General features: G+C 47.0%; 2 protein-coding genes across 2 annotated transcripts; both read right to left on the bottom strand.

Annotated features, from left to right (window-relative positions):
* Positions 1-617: 617 nt before the first annotated feature.
* RBM42 (RNA binding motif protein 42) lies at positions 618-11,899 on the bottom strand. Its single transcript, XM_081920730.1, has 10 exons — positions 11,657-11,899; positions 10,713-10,866; positions 8,985-9,072; positions 8,081-8,146; positions 5,401-5,561; positions 4,843-4,983; positions 4,169-4,375; positions 3,424-3,544; positions 2,764-2,958; positions 618-1,115 (listed from the first exon to the last, which is right to left on the bottom strand). Exons 1-10 carry the CDS (start codon positions 11,815-11,817, stop codon positions 1,003-1,005), a joined length of 1,407 nt encoding a protein of 468 aa, XP_081776856.1. The 5' UTR covers positions 11,818-11,899; the 3' UTR covers positions 618-1,002.
* Positions 11,900-13,345: 1,446 nt separating this feature from the next.
* On the bottom strand, positions 13,346-18,623 carry COX6B1 (cytochrome c oxidase subunit 6B1). The gene is made up of 4 exons (XM_081921043.1): positions 18,469-18,623; positions 14,896-15,011; positions 14,257-14,357; positions 13,346-13,575 (listed from the first exon to the last, which is right to left on the bottom strand). Exons 2-4 carry the CDS (start codon positions 14,999-15,001, stop codon positions 13,522-13,524), a joined length of 261 nt encoding a protein of 86 aa, XP_081777169.1. The 5' UTR covers positions 15,002-15,011; positions 18,469-18,623; the 3' UTR covers positions 13,346-13,521.
* Positions 18,624-20,158: the final 1,535 nt, after the last annotated feature.

The raw sequence follows: 20,158 nt of genomic DNA, 5'->3' as shown, positions 1-20,158 counted from the left end.
GCTTGGAAAAGAATAGGGATGGAAAGCTAAATGTTATATCAAATAAGAGGGGGATATTAACCTCTAAACACTTTGCTTGTAAGTCAAGCCTTTTGGATAAAATCTAAAAACAACAACAACAACAACAACAACCCGCTTTCCACAATGAGCAACCGCATCACAGGAATCACGTTAACCTACATGTGGCTTTTCAGGGTCTCACGAGGCCCAGTCTGGCTACAAGATTCAGCCACTGGTATCACAGACTCAAGGCAATCTCTTGGGGGCTGCTATGTCTTATCTAGAACCAACATGGGGTTAGAGCTTTATGGAACAGGAAGAAACTTTATCAACCAGGCACTCTCCTTCCAGGAGAAGGGGCACCACAACAGAAGGAATTGTCTAGAGCCAAGAATGCGGCAGATGGCCATTTAGCCCAGGGATGGGGAACCAGGTGGCCTCCAACTCGTACCAGCCCTGGCCAATAGTCAGGGAAGATGCAGTCCAGCAGCCTGGAGGGGCACAAACTCCAGCATCTGTCTTTAAAGAAAGTAAAAAAAAAAGTGGGGGACCCACAATAGGTCATATTGGTCACAGGGAAACTAGCGAGGGAATAACTACACAGAAGACAAGCTGAATGGATGTAGTAAGAAAAAAAAAAAGATACACACAACTTTATTGGGTAAGAAGACTTTTGTCCACGGAAGTTGTTGTTACGCACAAACTATCCCCCAGCTGAGTTTGCAGGTTGCGACTCCTCAGCAATGAACTCACAAAGCTGCTATTAGACGGCAGAGCTAATGGGGAAGGGTTTGTCTGTGTATGACAAAGAGAGAACACACACGCATCTTCTACATGGAAGAGGCCTTGGACTGATGGAGTAACAAAGCACTTCCAATCTCCTGCTGGCAGCTTCTTTCTGCCGTCTTCTCCAGCAGAGAGCAGGATTGAACAGGCCTACAGACAGTTCCTTGCTTCAAGGGGCTCATGTGTGAACAGCAGACAACAGCATCCTGCACCTCGTTACCTCAGCCCCAACTTCTTCTTCTCCTTCTGTTTCTTGCGCACCACGTCAATATTGCGATCTTTCCACATGCTTTTGCGCAGCTTGATGGGCCGGCTGCCGACGTACTTTCCTGTCGCAGACACATGAGGAAGGGCAGTGGGGAAGTTGGCGGCGGGGGGGGGGGGAGGCAGAGAGAGAGGAAGGAAGGTTCAGGAAGACTGTCCTGTCCAAGCCAGCTCACCTTGTGTGGCTGGAGAAACATGGAGCTGTTTCCCAAGCCGCCCTTGGTTAATTCACTGGCTGACACCCCAGGGCTTCAACGTAATACGTTGTGCCAATGGCCTCCAGTTACGCCATCAAACAAGACAACTAATGTGGGAATTGAGCAACCCTAGAGACTTCCCCAAGCAGGAACATCTGAAGTCAGTCGTATTCCTCGAAATATACACCAGATTAGAGGTACACACGTTTCCAGACAGCCTTGGCCTGCTCCCTCATCGAGATGTATGTCATGTTACAGATCCTTTCAGGTGTTGAACATCAGCAGAGTGAGCCCTCTTGACAGTTCCATCGCTTTCTAAAGCTCAGTGACTGCAGCCCAGGAAAAGGCATTCTTTGTGGCAGCTTTTAGTCTGTGGAACTCCCTCCCCAGAGAGGTGCATCTGACACCTTCCCTACAGTTTCCATCATATGCTGAAGACACACCTCTTTTACCTTGTCCTTTGACACCTGAGATGCAGTGTTTTAGGACTCACCCTACACTTGTGATTATAATCTGTTTTTAATGTTGCACTTTAAATTGTTATGACCTGCCCTGGGACCTTAGGCAGTAAACAGTAATAGTAATAGTCATAATAAGCAGCAGCTTTAAAGATGCTAAGAGGGCCTTCAAGATCCAGCACAACAGTGCTGGCAGGTGAGGAGCTGGCCAATTCCCCATAGTATTGAACGTTGGAAAGATTCAGAAAACAAGTAGACATATTGCTGCCTTAAATACAGGAAGCTGCCTGATACAGACTACAGTGGTACCTTGGTTTTCAAACGCTTTGGTACTCAAACAACTTAGAACCCAAACACTGCAAACCTGGAAGTAAGTGTTCTGGTTTGTGACCTTTTTTTGGAAGCCAAACATGTTCCGTTTTGAGTGCGACACTTCCGTTTTGAGGTCTGTCTGCTTTTGCTATTTTGTGTTTTGTTTTTGTGACTGCATGGAACCCAGTTCACCGACTGATTGATTGATTGATTGTGTGACTGCAGTACATTGTTTATTGCTTTCATTTTATGGATCAATGGTCTCGTTAGATAGTAAAATTCATGTTAAATTGCTGTTTTAGAGGTTGTTTTTAAAAGTCTGCAACGGATTAATCCATTTTGCATTACTTTCTATGGGAAAGCACGCCTTGGTTTTGGAATGGACTTCCAGAACGGATTAAGTTTGAGAACCAAGGTACCACTGTACTGGGTTTGTCTAGTCTAGTTCTATCTACTCTGCCTGGCAGCAGTGCTCCAGGGTCTCAAGCAAAGGTTCTTCTCATTGCCTGCTACTTGATTCTGGAAATGCCAGGAACTGAAATTGGGACTGTCTTCATGCGAAGTGCATGCTCTGCCCCTGACCCATGATCTTTCCCCACTTCAGCAGAGCAGGGGCTCCACTGGGAGTGAGCATACAGCTCCTAGCTCTCCCTACCCCCCGCCCAATAGGGATCAGGCACCCCAACCCTTGCAATTCTAGGATTCCGCTCCCATGAACTGGGTCTGCAGCTCAGGCAGTGTCTCACCATTCATCTCCCGCATGGCACGGACATAGTCGTTTGGGTCCTTGAAGCTGACAAAGCCATAGCCTTTCGTCTTGCCAGTGCGCTTGTCCCGGATGACCTTGGCCTTCAGGAAGGAGGGGTAGCGGCTGAAAGCGCGTGCAAGGATGTCGTCGTTCACTTCATTGCCCAGGTCGCCACAGAAGATCCGGAAATCATCTGGGGGAGGGGAGAGAGGAAGGGAGGAAGAGCACAAGACATGAGGCTGGGCAATTGGCCCTTTTTACAATTTGTTGAACCCTTTCCTGGCATAACAAGTTTCTGGCCCTCAAGACGGCATATGGGCAAAAGGAAAGCAGGATGATTTGCACCAGTCAAGGTACTAGTCCTCAGTGTCTTCTGTGACTCCTCGGCCTTCAAACAGCAGTAAAATTGTGTGTTATTTTCCCCAAACCTGCCTAATTTTAATAGTTTATTATCCAAGTCTCAAAATTCAAGTTTGGCTTGATGAAGTTTGTTAACCTTGAATTAACATTTATTTCAAACAGAAGTTTAAATATGAAAGCATTTATTGTCAACCACTGGTGTCAACTAACCCCAAGCTTGAAGGAACAGTCCCTTGCAGTGAGGATTCTTGCCAGTATTTTTGACTGTTCACCAACCCACGTGACGATGGACACTCACCAGAATCCCATTCAAGTAGGCTGGGGTCCTCCCAGCATGTCCCAGCAGCTGTGCGGATGCAGCGCTTGAGCTTTTCCTGCTTCATTTTCTTCTTGTCCTCTGGTGTGCTCTCCACAACAGGCTGGCCGGGGATGGGAAGAGAGAGAATGTGCTGATTAGGCAAAAGACCACTTCAAGAATTTGTTTCAAATGGAAATTTGTAGCCTGGTGACTTCCGAGTAGGTAGGTTGACTGAACCACTCTCTTCCCCCTCACACTCTCATTTACCCTGTTGGAGGAACTGGACATGGAGGAAGGAGCTAATTTCCTTCATGAGCATAAATCACCCATGTATGAGATAAGCCAACAGGTACAAGGTCAGTCAAGCCTGTTGCTATGGTAACAGCCCAGTAACCATACCATGAGCATGCCAACTCATGGTGGCCGGGTTTTTTGCTGTCGTGTGTCAGCCCGTGAGTCTGTCCATGAGTTGGAGTCTGTGTTATATCTTGAATAGAGAAATATTTTGCACTTGTATGTATATATCTGCCAGAATAAAAAGTCTACGTACAAACTGTATGTATATATCAACGTCTGGAGCTGCTTTACTGAAGCCTTATCTTCTACAGGGGTAAACTGTTTTGGACCTTAAGCTGCTTCTGTGTGGTGACTGTAAGTGGGAGCAACTTCTGCTGCAGAGGTATCTCACCTCACTTCCCCAACAGTTTCTGCCCATTTCTAGTGGGAAGCCACCACCGCTCCTTACCTCGACAGGTACAAATCCAGCATCGGGTCCCCGGGATCGCTTCCCCCGCGTGGGTGGCTGCTCGTGCCCACGTAGTGGCTGCAGGCTCCTCACATCCACCATTGGGACGGGCTCCGCCTCTGGCATACTTGGACCTATCACAGGCTCCTCCATCCCAACCGGCTCCTTCTCCTCCACCACAGGGGGCGGGGGCTCCCGATGCTCTTCCTGCAAAAGGAAGAGGAAGGGCTGTGATGTCACCACTGTAGTACACATCGGAGGCCCTTTTTCAGATGCCTTCTTAAGCGGCGCAGTTCAACAACTTCCTGTACGGTGTCAGAAAGGATCCACCCACTGGACACTTGGGGGAATTAAACTGTGTGCATAACAATAATAAGAAAACATTTTTATTTATATCCCACCCTCCCCAGCCGAAGCCGGGCTCAGGGCAGCTAAAGCGTCGGACTAGGACCCAGGTAGCAAATCCCCCCTCAGCCATAATGCTCACTGGGTGACCTTGGTCAGTCACTGCCAAGTCTCAGCCCAACCTACCACACAGGATTGTTGCGGGGATAAAATGGATAGGGGGAGAACCACGTGCTTGAGATCCTCGGGGGAAAAAGATGGGATACAAATGCAATAAATAGTAATAATATAAAATAATGTGGCTTTCATTTGGCGTGCTCACTACTAACCTCTTGCTTCTTCACTGGCGGGGCAGAATACACTGTGGGAGCGGCCTGGATGACAGTGGGGTTCACTTTGGGGGGCACCACCACGGGTCGAGGAACAGGCACCAGCGGCGCCAGAGGACCGACGGGGATCCCTGGCCCAACCTAGCCAAAAAGCAGGCAGCAATCAGTGTCAGTTTTGCAAGTTCAACGCTAATATCCGAAGTATGAGGCTGATCAAGTCCCCATCCCACTTTGAACCTGCAAGTCTCTGTTACTTGAGAGCTTGGGCCCAAGTTTTTTATTTCGTTCCACTTCCTAATGCATTTTTCTTTCCTACTTTGTATCTTTAGATTTCAGACTTAAGGATAGGGAATACCCTGTTATACTAGTGATCTGGGAGCCTTTTTTTGGCTGAAGTGGGGGGGTACCCAGGTAAAGTAGCTCCATGTATTCCCCTTTGGTCTCCACTGGCATGCCCCAATCTATTCCCCTCTGAGTGAACTCTGGCACAGAAGCAGCCTCAAAAATCAGAAAAACAGATACCACCCCCACCCTCTCGCCAAAGAAAAAGAAACTCACCGGGGGACCAGATCTCATGGGCCCTATGCCCCCTAGGGGCGGGCCAGGTGCTCTCTGCATTGGGGGGCCCATAAGCATTGGGGGGCCCTGGGGGCCTGACATGGGTGGCCCCACCATAGACTGGTGATGAGGAGGCCGCATTGGCATAGGACGAGGGCCACCTGCAAAAAAGAAAATGGAGTAATAATTAGAAATCAATGTTAGGCAGCACTCAGCACACTGACCAATAAAGGCATCTAAAAATATTTCTGGTGTTTTCTGCCCACCCAACCTTCAGTTTCTATACCCTTGGCAGGCCAGCTTAGAAATGTAATTAGAGAGCTTTGCATTCAGAAAAAACATACTTCCCATTCATTGACTGGTTTATATGCTCCCCGCAAGGCCCTTTCCACCTGGCCTAGGGGGCAGGGCCCACACTCACCCAGCCCTACTGAAGAGGCTCCTCATGAGGCCGGAGGAACATCGCCCGACTATTATTTTATTGGTTTATTGATTTAATATGCTGTACACCACTTTGAGGTTTTTATTAAAAATATAAAGCAGTATAAAAATTTAAAAAATAGATAAAATACAGTGGTGCCTCGCAAGACGAAATTAATTCGTTCCGCAAGTTTTTTCGTCTTGCGAGTTTTTCGTCTTGCGAAGCACGGTTTCCCATAGGAATGCATCTTCCTATGGAGACCGCTTGCCAGGCTGGCGGTGCGGAGAAGGGCTTTTCTCCCCACCGCAAGCCTTCAGCACAGGTACGCAGCACAGGTTCCCGGGGCTTGCGGTGGGAGGAGGGTTTTTCCTCCCCACCGCCAACATTCAGAACAGCATTCTGAATGTTGGCGGTGGGAAGGAAAACCCTCCTCCCACCACAAGTCTTCAGGACAGCCTTCCGAAGGCTGCCGGTGGGGCGGAGAGACCTCCCGCCGCCAGCCTTCGGAGGAGCCTTCCGAAGCCTGGCGGGGGGAGGAGGTCTCTCCGCCCCACCGCCAGCCTCGGACAGGTACGGGAACAGAGGGGAAGGTGCACAGCGCTTCTCCTCTGTTCTCGGGGTTTGCGGTGGGAGGAGGGTTTTTCCTCCCCACCACCAACATTCAGAACAGCATTCTGAATGTTGGCGGTGGGGAGGAAAGCCCTCCTCCCACCGCAAGCCTTCAGGACAGGTCCGGGAACAGAGGGGAAGGCGCGCAGCGCTTCTCCTCTGTTCCTGGGACTTGCGGTGGGAGGAGGGTTTTTCCTCCCCACCGCCAACATTCAGAACAGCATTCGGAATGTTGGCGGTGGGAAGGAAAACCCTCCTCCCGCTGCCAGCCTTCGGAGCAGCCTTCTGTAGGCTGCTGGTGGGGCGGAGAGACCTCCCGCCGCCAGCCTTCGGAGGAGCCTTCCGAAGCCTGGCGGGGGGAGGAGGGCTCTCCACCCCATCGCCAGCCTTCGGAGGAGCCCTCCGAAGCCTGGCGGGGGGAGGAGGGCTCTCCGCCCCATCGCCAGCCTTCAGAGAAGCCCTCCGAAGCCTGGCGGGGGGAGGAGGGCTCTCCGCCCCACCGCCAGCCTTCGGAGGAGGTCCGAGGACAGTGGGGAAGACGCGCTGCACTTCCCCGCTGTCCCTGCAGATTTCCCTATGGGCTTTCGTCTTGCAAAGGAAGCCCATATGGAAATTCGTTTTGCGAAGCGCCTCCAAACGGAAAACCCTTTCGTCTAGCGGGTTTTCCGTCTTGCGAGGCGTTCGTCTTGCGGGGCACCACTGTACGGTGCAGCTCAAAGGGGAAGAAATTATTGGTTTTTCCTTCAAACTTAGCTGAACCTCAAAAAGCCTCTGGATTCCCTTGGAGCCCCAAAGACAACAGGGTATGGAGTCATGTGCGTTCAGGCCTCTCCCCAACTTCTGTGCAAATGCTGTGAGGCACAATAGGCACATCACGCCAAAGGCCCATCTAGTCCAACATTCTGTTCTCCTAGTGGCCAACCAGATATATGGGAAGCCCACAAGCAGGACCTGAGAGTGACAGCACTCTCCAAATTTATGGTTCCCAGCAACTGGCATTCATAGGCATACTGTCTCAAACAGTGGGTGTTAAACACAGCCATCGTTCCTAGCAGCCATCAATAGAAAATCCATGGGGAAGAAGGCTAACGCTCTTTAAAACCACCCATACCTTGTGCTATAATGGAAACATGGCTAGACACCCAAAGGATTTTTCTTTTTAAGATAAACCTGCTTATCAGGAAGAGTCACAGGAAGAGGATCGGTGGAAGAAAGCCTACCTCTGTGCTGAATAGGAAGAAGATACATTACATCAAGGATGGGGAAACTGGCTCTCCAGATGCTGTTGGACTCTAACTCCCAACAGCCCTGCCAGCATGGTCAATGGTAAAGGATGACATGAGCTGCAGTCCAACAACTTCAGGAAGCACAAATATTCCCCATCCCTACTCTTAATAAGAAGACCTATAGTGAATCAGACTAATCCTGACCACCAGCACCTTGCCATCAACTTCAAAGCAGAGGCTGTTCCCAGCTACTCAATATCCTCAACCCGGGGATTGAACCTGAGCCTTCATCCATACGAATCATGTGCACTCCCACTGAACCATGGCTTCATATCTGCCTCCACAGAATCCCGCCAAACCTCCCACTCCAGGTTCCTTGCAAAACGGTGAATACAACCAACAAATAATAAAAAAGACAGCTTACCGGATCTCTGCAGAACATGAGGCACAAAGGTCGGCCGGAGGATGGGGGGGCGTTGCGGGGGGACAGCTGGAGGGAAGAGAGAATGGATTTCATGGCCCTTGGACATACAAAGCCCATGTCACAATCTTTGCAATCTCGGCTCTTTTATATCAACTTTACTGTTTCCAGGCTGAATTCACAGTGCTGGCAATTAGCCTTTAAAACCTAAATGACTGACAACCAGTATACTTGAAGAGATCGTCTTCTCCAATATGAGCCTCCCTGGCCACTTAGGTCAGCTGGAGAGTCCCTTTCTGCATGCCCTGCCTCCATATGAGGTGTGATTGGAGGAAACACTTAAAAGAACTTTCTTTATTGCAGGGTCAACAAAGTTTGAATTTCTGTTTGAACACTTCCCTCTTGCTGTTCTGAAGCTAGCTGAAAACTTATTTTTTCTTTCAGGCCTACAACCCATAGATTCTTGAATGTTTTATTCCTAGCTCTTTTGGTTTAGTTGAGATGGGGAGCCTGTGGCTCTCCAGATGCTGGACTTTCAACTCCCATCAGCACCAATCAACATGGTCAAAGGCCAGGAATGGTCGTAAATGTAGTCCAGCAATAGCTGGAGGGCCACAGCTTTCTCATTCCTTTGCTGATGTGATCTTAGTGCCCTAACAATTTATTAATCTGTTTTAATTGCTTGGTTATTCTCTTAAGCATTTTGGGTGGGACACAACCTAATATCTGACATAACTGTAGTTGTTCTGGAGAACCTGTGGCCGTACAGAGGTCACTGGATTACAACTTCCACCGGCCCCAACCATGGTGGCTGAGGCTGATGAAAGCTGGGAGTCCAACAACTGGAGGGACACAGGCTTCACATCCCTCAGGTAAGCACAGAATTACAAAGGCACTGGCTATATACCTGGGCCCACAAATGGCACTGGAGGAGCCACGATGGGGGCCACCACAGTGGCTGCTGCTGCTGCTCGGGCTTCCAGACTCTGCTGGACCTGGAAGAAGAAGAAAAAATAAATAAATGGCAAGAACAGATGTCAGCGAAGTAAGATAACAGTCAAGTACGAAGGTTTAGTATTCACACATTCATCCTCCTCACCCCAGGTTCCTAAGAGCAGCTCTGCTGCATCAGACCAAAACCCTACACTATCTGTAATCCTTGCTTCCTGAAGATCAAACACCTATCTAATTTGCATGGTGTGTGCCAATTCTGCCTTGCACTCAGCAGCATGGTAAAAGTGGCATGATTGAAAGAGGACTTGCACGTCACAACCTAATGGGTGAGGTAGCAATGAAGAGAAAAACACAGTGTTAGTGCTATAGGAATGGTTTGTTGTAGAATTACACCACACGGTATTACCTATGTGCTAAAAAGAAATATTCTACTGTTTCAAAACACTGATCAAAACCTAAATCGGGGCGGGGGGAGCAGGCTCTGCTGGCCATGGAGTAAGCAGCAGAAACTGAGAACTCAGAGAGAAAATATTTTAAAGGATGGATTTCTCTTTCTGAAGAACAAGTATTATGAAGCAAAGAATATAGGTCAGTCCTTAAGAACTTTTCAGGCAGGAATGTAATTTGGAGTAGTGAAATAATAAACATTACTACTTAATTTCTGGGCTAGACACAAGGCCTGGGCCAGACGTCAAACTTATGGGCTGGGAAAGAATCTAAAACAAATGGCTTGTGAAGACAAAAAAATGGACAATTAGAAATTATTGGACCTCTTACATTTAAGTAGTAGAAGTAAAAAAAAGAAAGGATCAATACCCATGACAGTAAAATATTTGGAAATTTTGGAGTAAATAATTGAATATAATTAATTACTCTTACTTCCAGTCTCCGGACCTGAAGCCTGATACCGGGTTGGAGACTAGATTTAATTGAAGCAAAAGAACTTGAAAGGGAAAAACAACAATAAATACTACAAATAAACAAGGGGCAAAGTGAATATAAAATGGAAGAATGTTATAAAGAGGTGCGGGATATAGCAATTAATGACAAATTAAGATGTGCTATTAAGGTAAGATGGGGAATATGCAGGAGAAATGATTTTGAGGAGATATGGAAGATATTTGTAGAATTTGTGCTGTTAAAATGGAAAGGAGTCAAACTATCGCAAGAGGTGTTGACATTTTGGAAGGTTGGATAGTTATAATGGAATTGTCTGGGGGGGGGGAGTGCATATTTTTATTTTGACTTTATTATTATTACTTTGTTTAAAAAAAATAAAAAACCTAAATCAACAACTACTGCTTCAGCCAAAGTAGAAAAGTGACAGCACCAATATATTTTGAAAACTACAAATTTGTAATGTGAACCTCTAATCCCAAAGCCCAGCCTTCTTCACCTGGACCAGATTTCAAGGCTTCTACCAAAAGCCAGGAGCTGTTTTATATAGAGTGAGACCACTGGTCCATTTAGCTCAGCATTATCTATACAATTCTCATGGGCAGCAGCTCTTTAGGGTTTCAGGCAGGGTTTTTCCCATTCCCAAGTGGAGATGCTAGGATTTCAACCTAGGACCTTTTGCATGCAAAGTATGTTTTCTACCATTGAGCTACAGCCCTCTCCCTCAAAGCAATCCAGCAAGCATCCTGCATTGCAAAAGGCAAGTCTCAAGCAGACTCCTCACCTGTTGGTAGGTGTTGGTGGCAATGATGGGTCGGATGACAGGGACCGGGGGGACTGCAGACACAGCTGGCACTGCCAGGGCAACTGGGACAGCTTCTACCACAGGGGCAACAGGAGGCAAGGATACTGGAGCTCCCAGCACCTCCTGCTCAAACCTGTAAACAAGAACCCATAGCATTTATGTGATTCTTTTGCCATACAAATGCTCCACATACACCATTCTATTATTAATCTGAACAACTGGCTTGATATTTTGATTGTTTTTATTATATCCTTGCTGAGGACCACGAAGGGCCAAGTTCAAATTCCACCTGGCCAGCAACAAAGCTCACTCTGGAATCTGCATCACTTTCATCCTAATCAATTTCGCAGGTTTGTTGAGGAGAGAAAATAAGGGGGAAGGGGGCCATTGACACTACTTTAACTTCTTCTATTAAGGCATGATATAAATACCAAATAATAATCACCACCATCATCAGACAAGAAAATCAAATGTTTTAAAATCTATTGACAAACCACACCAAGAGTTGTAAAGAAGGTTGTTTGGAGAAATGTGTTCTGTCCCATATTGAAACCAGGAGGCAAAAAAGGGGGGTGGTTTGCCTAAGCTCTGTGAACAAGGCTAAGGTGGGCTCTGAACTGGAAGCATCCCAGCTCGCAAGGGAGACTCGGAGCTCCCATTACCAACACTGCCCTGGGTTCCACAGCCCCGTTTCCTAGCACCTGCAACGCTTTTCTTTCCAGCGTGTTCACTGTCAACATTGACTGTCGCTGTAAGACAGGGAGGGAGGGAGGGAGGGCTCCCCTGAAATCTCCCAGGTGTCCCCAGACTTCCAGCTCCCATCACCTCCGTCCATTAAATCATTTTGGCTGGTCTTCGCTGCCCCCCCAAACACAGGGCCCCTCAATGGGAGCCTCTATGGGCGCCCTCCCCGTTTCACTCACAGGGCCATCTCGGCTTCCATTTCCTTCAGCCTCTCCTCTCCACTTTTCGCGCCGCCGCCGCCTCCTGCGGCCGCCGCCGGTGGCCCTTTCCCGGGCACCCCTCCAGGCACCCCGGGGGGCCCTCCCGGCGGCGGAGGGGGCGGAATCGCCGGAGCCGCCATGGCTCAAGTGCTCTTCCAAGTCGGTAGCAACCGCTCCTACAGCTAGATGGACCACCGTCCGCCGAGACTACTTCCGGCGCAGTGATGATGACGATGCCCCTGGGACTTCCGGCGCACCTCGCCGACGGTAGAGAAAAAATAGAACTTCCGGTACAAGCAGAGCGTTGTCGTAGGCTGTGTCTCTCTATGGTTGCAGGACGGTGTAGCTCTTTCCTTGTCATTCTCTGGTGAAAACTCGGCCGCAACCTATTTTTTTGTTAGGAGTGAGGGAATAAGGTCAAGACCGGAAATATTGCTAAGAACTGCAGCAGTGTGACTGAGAAATTGCTAACTCTATGGACACGTCGCGTTCCGTTTCCCGCAGGACATTGGGCGGGGCTAAGCAGAAGGGGCGGGGCTTGGGTCCCCCTGGTTGGAAGAAACTGAAGAGGGGGAACATGCTCGATTAATCTGTGGGACTTATAGAATCGTGCTGCAATTTTTCCATTCACCTCTCTATCCAGGGAAGCAAGAGGCATTATCAGAGTGAAGCAGCACCTCACAGCCAGGCAGAAGCACACAGAGGAAGCTCAGTGATGGTGATGCCTAGGGAAAGGGGGAATGGCCGGAGGAATCCCAAGGGCCAGATAAGTGAGGTGCGGAGGGCTGCAATCAGCCCTGAAGGCCAAGGCTTTCATTCTTACCTTGTGTGTTTATTCAGAGTTCAATAGTAAATGTAAATAGGGCTGTCACTTTGCAATGCAGCCCTACAGATATTTACACAGCAATCTGAATCGCCCTGAGTAGGGCTTGCTTCCTAGCAATCAACCACCTAATGTTTTCCTTTTGTCCAGGTGAAGGGCTTCTCACAGTGGGAGAAAAATATCACCTTAGTGCAAGAATGCCAACTTGAATAAAATATTGGGGGGGGGGCAGGTAAGCCTCTCCCCGCATAATCGATCACAAGATGCGGCACAAGTGCACAATTGGCAATGACCAACTTTGGGGGGCTTGGGCCCCCTCAAATATTTTATTGAGGGCCTGAAGTGACGTTGGCCCCTAGGAGTTGACTCCTATGCTACAATGCCAAAGCAGCAGTGATGAAGTCAGACCTTAAGCCCAGCAGGAAAATAACTCCCTTCTGTAAAATGTGTTGCCTAGGCTCCCGCCTCTTGCATAAGCATGGAATTCAGGGACTTTTGTCATCTGCTTAAGTAACTTATTACAACATATCCAAACAACCTGTGGAACATTCCTTTATCATGAGCACCAAGTGGGAACTGGCCAGCTGCAAGAGAAGGCTGGCTGTGATGTAGCCAGATCAGCCTTCAATCTAACAAGCAAGTAGGAAATTCCATATGCAAAAGTATTACAGACTGCTTATCAAGTGGAAGTGGAGGGGTGGTGGTTTATGGCAAAGCAAGGAGGGGTGCTGTGAAAAATTATGTGAATCGTGTATCCTACATGCTATAAGAAGCACCCCAGTCATTGACAACAATACCACAAATTCACACGTAATCCGCTGATCTTAACACAAACCATAGCCACATGTTTTTATGCCTTTTATTAGAATTTGCACTGTTCACATGATGTTGGACGCTCAGGTCAGCATGACCAAGAAAAAGCGTTATTTCAGACTATCCTTCAGTCACCGCATTTCGGTGGGGGGACCTCAGCAGCACAGCAGTGTCATGAGAAAGGGAGCAACTGGCAGGGGCAAGACAATCAGATCTTGCCAGGAAAAGTCCCCTCTTCTATGCGCTCATCCCAGCTAGTGACCTGAAAAAGACCAATAGGCTTCTTTGATTAGTCTTATCTTCTGGGCTAGTACAGAGGCAAAGTGACTAAGACTACAGATCTCCTCCTCACATGGAATTCTGCAGCTTTCTTTGTAGAAAATTAAATCACATTTCTAATCCTCATAACTATAGATTATACTAGTCTTCTTTGGTGGGTTTTGTGGGAGTTGCCTGCAAAATATTGCAAGGTGATATTTATGTTTCCTGCATAGCTATCTAGCTTATCCTCATATTTAAGAAAATTTTGACCTTGCAATTTGTCCATGAAAAGGTTCCAAGGCAATACAATTAAAATAGTAGAAGTTCCAGTTATGTTCTTTTATTACCCATCACTTATCAGTGCATATCCTCCTTGTTCGTTTGCCACATACAGCTAAAAATATGGGAACATATCAGGCTCACATTATTAATTTTATGCAAAATAATAGGTTTTAGGAGTTATCATTTTGAGCAGATTGAAGTTTTCTGACACACATTAAGCACCATGTCTATTGCATCTCTGAGGCTTCACCCAACACAGCCTATGGTCCTCAGAACTTCCCCTCCAGTCAAATAACAGAGCACTGAAATGTGCCAGACACCACCCACCAAGCCCATCCTTTACCCTGACACCTATTTCTCTTTCACATACACATTCCTTAGCCCTGCTCAGTTCACATACCCAAGAAACAGGGCAAAGGGACGTGTACACTCTTTTGTACCACTGGCAGACATAAGGGTCTCCTCCCTTGGCCTTCATGGCTTTCTCACAGCGGTGGAAATCTGTGGAGAGAGAAATGCTTCAGACTTATGAAGATGACCACTGCAGCTTTTTAAATCGCAGACTGTTCACAAGACTCGATGTATTCTGCACAAGGTGGCATCAGACATTATTTTTGCCTATCTCTGCTTATATTATTGTTATTTAATCTTTCTTTCCTCCTCTACTATAGAAAGTACCCAGATTACCCAACTTACAAAAAAGAATACAAAACACTTGCACATTCTCGTAATAAGGATATTATAGTGATAATATTATGGTCTGGCCTGTTGCATTTTCCTATTGTTTCCACTTACTGCCTCATTTTATGCACAGATCTAGAAGTGCTGCAGCCTGAAACTTTTAGGAAGACTTGTACAGTACACTATGGACCTTGCCTGCAATAGTGAAAGTCAACAGTTTGGAAGTTCAGACATGGTACAATAGGACAACTACATTTTTTATACTTCTCTGGCAACTCAGATGTCAGATGATGAATAGTCCTAGTTTCTCATTACTCACCCAAGGATGCAAAAATTCACATAAATAAATTATACTCACCAAGATAATTCTGCCAGCAGTTCCGGGTTTGGTTTTGATTGGGGAACCGGCTGTCAAACGGAGCCGTTCGGTAATTTTCCAGCTTTTCCTTTATGGTTTCAGACATGTTCTCTTCTCTGAAAGAATATATAAAATCAGCAATATGAAAAGACCCAGAAGCTTCACAGCAGTAACGCTCACAACCCATATCCCATGTTAAGGGATTATGTGTCCCAAAGGTATTTATATCTTCAGGGAGCATTCCAACAACTGGATGGCAGCACAGTCAGATCATGGGAGCAGAACACTGCTTAAAAGGTAAAGGTAAAGGACCCCTGGACAGTTAAGTCCAGTCAAAGGTGACTATGGGGTTGAGGCGCTCATCTCGCTTTCAGGCCGAGGGAGCCGGCGTTTGTCCACAGACAGCTTTCCAAGTCATATGGCCAGCATGACTAAACCACTTCTGGTGCAACGGAACACCGTGAAGGAAACCAGAGCGCACAGAAATGCCGTTTACCTTTCCGCCACAGTGGTACCTATTTATCTACTTGCACTGTTAGCTTTCTAACCCCAGCCCACCAAACACGCATACACACATGTATACCTATCAATCCATGCAGCAAAGAAATACATCAACACAGTATTATCTCTGTACACCACCCCCTAACAAATCTACATTAAAACCCCATCACCCAATATCTGCCTGATAAGAGGCCAGAAGGATATTGCTTCAAGTCCCAACACTGCTGTGAACATGCTGGAAGGAGAGTAATAGTATGCAGAGCAGGTATAAGGGAACCTCTGCCCCTCCAGATGTTGAACTACATCCCTGGCAAATGGTATGCTTGCTGGGGCTGATGGGAATTGTGGTTCAGCAACATCTGAAGGGGCAAAATTTCTTCGCACCTGCACTGCTGCGAGTCCTGGAAGACCCGCTCCCTGCTCTGCTAGCTTTTTTCCACCTGGCCTGGGAGGGTGGGGTCCTGGCTGACTCCAGCTACAAAAGCTGAGGTTGCTGAGCAGACTCTTGGTTTGGAGTACTGTTCAGTGGGTTTTATTGCTATTTCTGATACTAATTTTCTTGTATCTTTATTTTTAGATCATATGATTTATGTGGCAATTGTTCTGTTTGGTTGTGTACTATTTGACTTGTTTTATTTACTGTTTATTACTATGTTTGTAGTTTGTATTAATTATGTAAATATTTTCATGTTATGAGCTGCCTTGAGCATGGTGACAGCTCCCAGTACTACATCTGCAGCACAAGAAGTTAATGCAATCAAAAGCCCTGTTCCCGCTCCTGATGACTGCATACCTGAAACATGTGTATCAAACATACCTAAAAAGTCTTGCTCCCTGATCTCAGATGCACCAAAGTAGCAATAGTTACTTCTTGGTAGGATGGCGAGAACCAATTAAGAATTAAGAATAGTACTCCAATTAAGAATAGTACTCCTGTACCTTCAGTAATTTTATAAGCAGAGGCTTCCAGCAGGTGCAACCTGTCAGTTCTGCAGCAAGTTTGATTAAAGCTGCCTCCACCAAAGTCTCCTCTCCTGCACCATTTCAGAAGCCTTCCATTCCACCTGGTCACCTTACCTGGTCAGTGGGATAGAGAAAGAGCTCTTTGGAGCTTCACTAAAAATGCCACCATCAATACTCTTTCAGCTGTGCAGCTGCACCTACAACAGTTGTGCAGCAGACAGAAATTCAGCACTGGGAGCTTTTGCCCAAGCATGCTGACAGAAAGAGCAGGTAAAGGTAAAGGGACCCGTGACCCTTTACCGTGACCCTACCCGTGGTCCAGTCGTGGCCAACTCTGGGGTTTCGGCGCTCATCTCATTTTATTGGCTGAGGGAGCCGGTGTACAGCTTCCGGGTCATGTGGCCAGCATGACTACGCCGCTTCTGGCAAACCAGAGCAGCGCATGGAAACGCTGTTTACCTTCCCGTCGGAGCACTCCCTGCTAAAATTCTTACACCGCTAGTAAAAAATGTACATCAGCCTTGCTAAGACTAAAGGGAGGAGGAAGATGACAAGCCAGCTCAACACACCTGCACAAAGCCTCTTGCAACCGAACAACAAATAAAAAGACATGTACTATACAACAAATGATGATACATTAGAAAGTACTCAAAAGTATCTCACACATAAATAGCAATGATGTTTGAATTACATCAAGGTGACAGCAAAGGAAAGGAGGCAATTGAAACCATTGATTTAAATAAAGTTTCCCACAGAGACTTCTTCATATATTTCCTAAACAGAAGTTAAATCCTAAGACCTGTAAAGCACTTAAGAGTGTAGCTATTCATAACAGGTTCATTATATTCATAACTTCATTTATATGGAAAGGCCTCCTTTAGCACAATGAAAAGGGGCTCTGATTCAGTTTGGAGATTAACTGTATGTCCAGCATGCTTATGTTCAGATTTTATGAAAAGAAACATAGTATTTACAAATCATCTTTTAAAAACATTTTTTTAAATCATATTTTTAGCCACCTGAGTATTATTGCAGTGCAACAATTCTGAAACATAAGTATAAGCATCGGTTACATTTAGACTGTCAAAGAGACAGTTAAGAGGTGCCACAACAGTCACCTTAAGCAGAAATTCTAATTATGTGTAAGAAACTGGAGACTAAATATTACAGGGGGAGTGCTTCATTTTGTGCAGATTGTTTAGCATCCTGCCATGGAAGGAGATTTAAGCAGAAGCTAGATTGGCACCTATCAAGGATGCTGCAGTAGTGGCTGCCCCCCTCACACCCAGAAGTAGGCTGGACTAGATGGAACTCTGAGGTCCCTTCTGACTTTAATACCTGCAGGATCAAGGGTGAGTAAAGAGCAGCACATCCCTGGATGATTTCAAATACAGTGGTACCTTGGGTTAAGTACTTAATTTGTTCCAGAGGTCCGTTCTTAACCTGAAACTGTTCTTAACATGAAGCACCACTTTAGTTAATGGGGCCTCCTGCTGCTGCCGTGCCACCGGAGCACGATTTCTGTTCTCATCCTGAAGCAAAGTTCTTAACCCAAGGTACTATTTCTGGGTTAGCGGAGTCTGTAAACTGAAGCGTATGTAACCCGAGGTACCACTGTACCTCAGCAAAGAGCCCTGGCCCAACTGTTTCAGGAGTGGCAACAACAACAAAATATATACCCCAAATGGGCGGGGTATAAATAATAAATTATTTATTTATTTATTTATTATTATTATTATTATTATTATTAAAAACGCAGAGCGGGTCCCACCAGGCCTGAAGCCTGCCCACCCCGGAGGATGATTAAAGCCCCAGTATTGCAGAACGGGGGCGATGAAAGCCGAGAAAAGGGCGCATTGGAAAAGCCTCCTTGGCGGGATTCGAACCCAGGGCTTCCCTGCTCCCTCCCCTCGCCCGCCCTCCAGCCTCTGGGCCCTGAGCGCCGCCGTCGGCCGGTTCCCCTGGAGGGAAGGAAGGAGTCCGGCCTGGCGGCAACCAGCACCCAAACCCCGCCCGTCTCCGAGAGAAGGCCGGGCCCAGCCACCCCCCGGGCTCCGGCTTCCCCTCCTCCTCCCGGCCCGGGCTCCCTCGGGCCTCCGCGCTTCGCACCTCAGCAACGGCAGCAGCGGCACTCAAGGCTCTTCCCTCAAAGTGACTTTCACCCGTAGACCGGCCGCGGCTGTGCCGGAACAAACGAGAGCGGGGATTGTAGAGCGGCGCAGGAAAAGGCGGGCGCAACGGCGTGATGGACAAGCCTTCTCCGTGCTCGCAGGCGTTCGAGGAATTTCCGGCGGGCGGGTAGGCGGGCACTCTTCCCCGACAGGCCCGTTAGTCACGCCCCCTTTCGAGTCTGCGCAATGAGAACGAGCTTCTCTTTACCCCGCCCCCCCCGAAAATCATATCACTGCTTTGATTTTTTTCAGTTGAAAATTCTAGCGCTCAGCAAAAAGAAAAATCTGGCTTTGGATTGTTACCACGGGACAGCAAAGCTGCGATCCTCTGCTGCACGTAGCTCGCATTCAACTTAATGAGTTACTTCTGAGTAACCATGCATCACATTGGGTTGCAAAGATGAGGCATAGAGGAAGAAGACAGTTCCTGGATGAAAACCGAACAGCTCTCCCATGTGTTGGGATGTCCCACTGTTCTGTCCCAAAAACAGAAATTTCTAGAGAAATGTATTTACAGAAATTTCTTTGATTACAAGGCAGGCAGTCCCCATGACCCCAGGACTGGCTCTACTTAACTTGTATAGTGTTATAAGAATTCTAAGGTCACGGGGGTGGGAAGGATTCTTGTTTGTGTAAATAACAGTTTATTTTTGTGTGTTTGTGTATTTTCTTTTTTCTTTCTGTATCATAATTGAAAAAAAGAATTCTAAGGTCTCAAATATAGAATAAATGATCATTATATGTACAAGGCAAACACATGCATTAGTATATAAACCATGTGTCTGAGGTAGTACAAGAGAGCAATCCTGAATCTGTTTTGACTCTCCCAAATATTTGTCATTAAATATGACAAATATTTGTCATCAAATATTTCTCCAAAGAAGAAATGGGAAAAGCTTTCCAATTGTCTTTGGACTGTAGTGGCTTACATCTCCCTGCAAATAGTCTGGCAAGTATCTGTTAAGCTGAGCAAACTATCAATATGTGTGAGAGATTCAGGAACTAAAGTGTTTACCATCTCAAAGGAATGGCCTGGCTACTCAGAAAATGCAATCAAGTTAGGCATTATCAGGTATCCTGGCAGACAGGAGAGAAGCAACACTCTCAATTTTTTGCTGGAGACTGCCTCCTTCTGTGATGTATGTATCATGTTTTTTTGGGGGGGGGTCGTGGGGTACAGGGTGGGCAATTTCAAAAGTTTTTATAGGGGCTTGCACACAGTTGTTCTGAGTTTCTCGTACCTCCTTGCAAGGGAGGAGGGGAGAACTCTGTTGCAACAGAAAAATAAAGATCTGCCTTGCTTTCTGTGGATTTTGCCTCCATCCATTCATCTCTGACCGATCATGGACTTAGGGGACTCAGTCCCTTGGGGAGTTGGGCCAAACCCCCTATTTCCCCCCTATAACAATAGTCACAGTATGTTGCAAATTAGAAACAAAGAACTCATAACACCATAGCTGTCAAGTGTCCCTTATTTGAAGGGATAGTCCCTTATTCCAGCGCCATGTCCCGCTGCTGTCCCTTATTGATGGATGTCCCTTAAATGTCCCCTAAAGGATGTCCCTTAAATTTCAAAGGAAGCAGCTCCTCTCCCTCCCTCCGTGCCGGAAAGGGAGGAGGGAGGCTCC

This window comes from Podarcis melisellensis (assembly GCF_964234715.1).
Source record: "Podarcis melisellensis genome assembly, chromosome: 8".
NCBI lineage: Eukaryota > Metazoa > Chordata > Lepidosauria > Squamata > Lacertidae > Podarcis > Podarcis melisellensis.
Note: the sequence above shows the minus strand (reverse complement) of the source record. Positions and strands in the feature narration are given on the sequence as shown.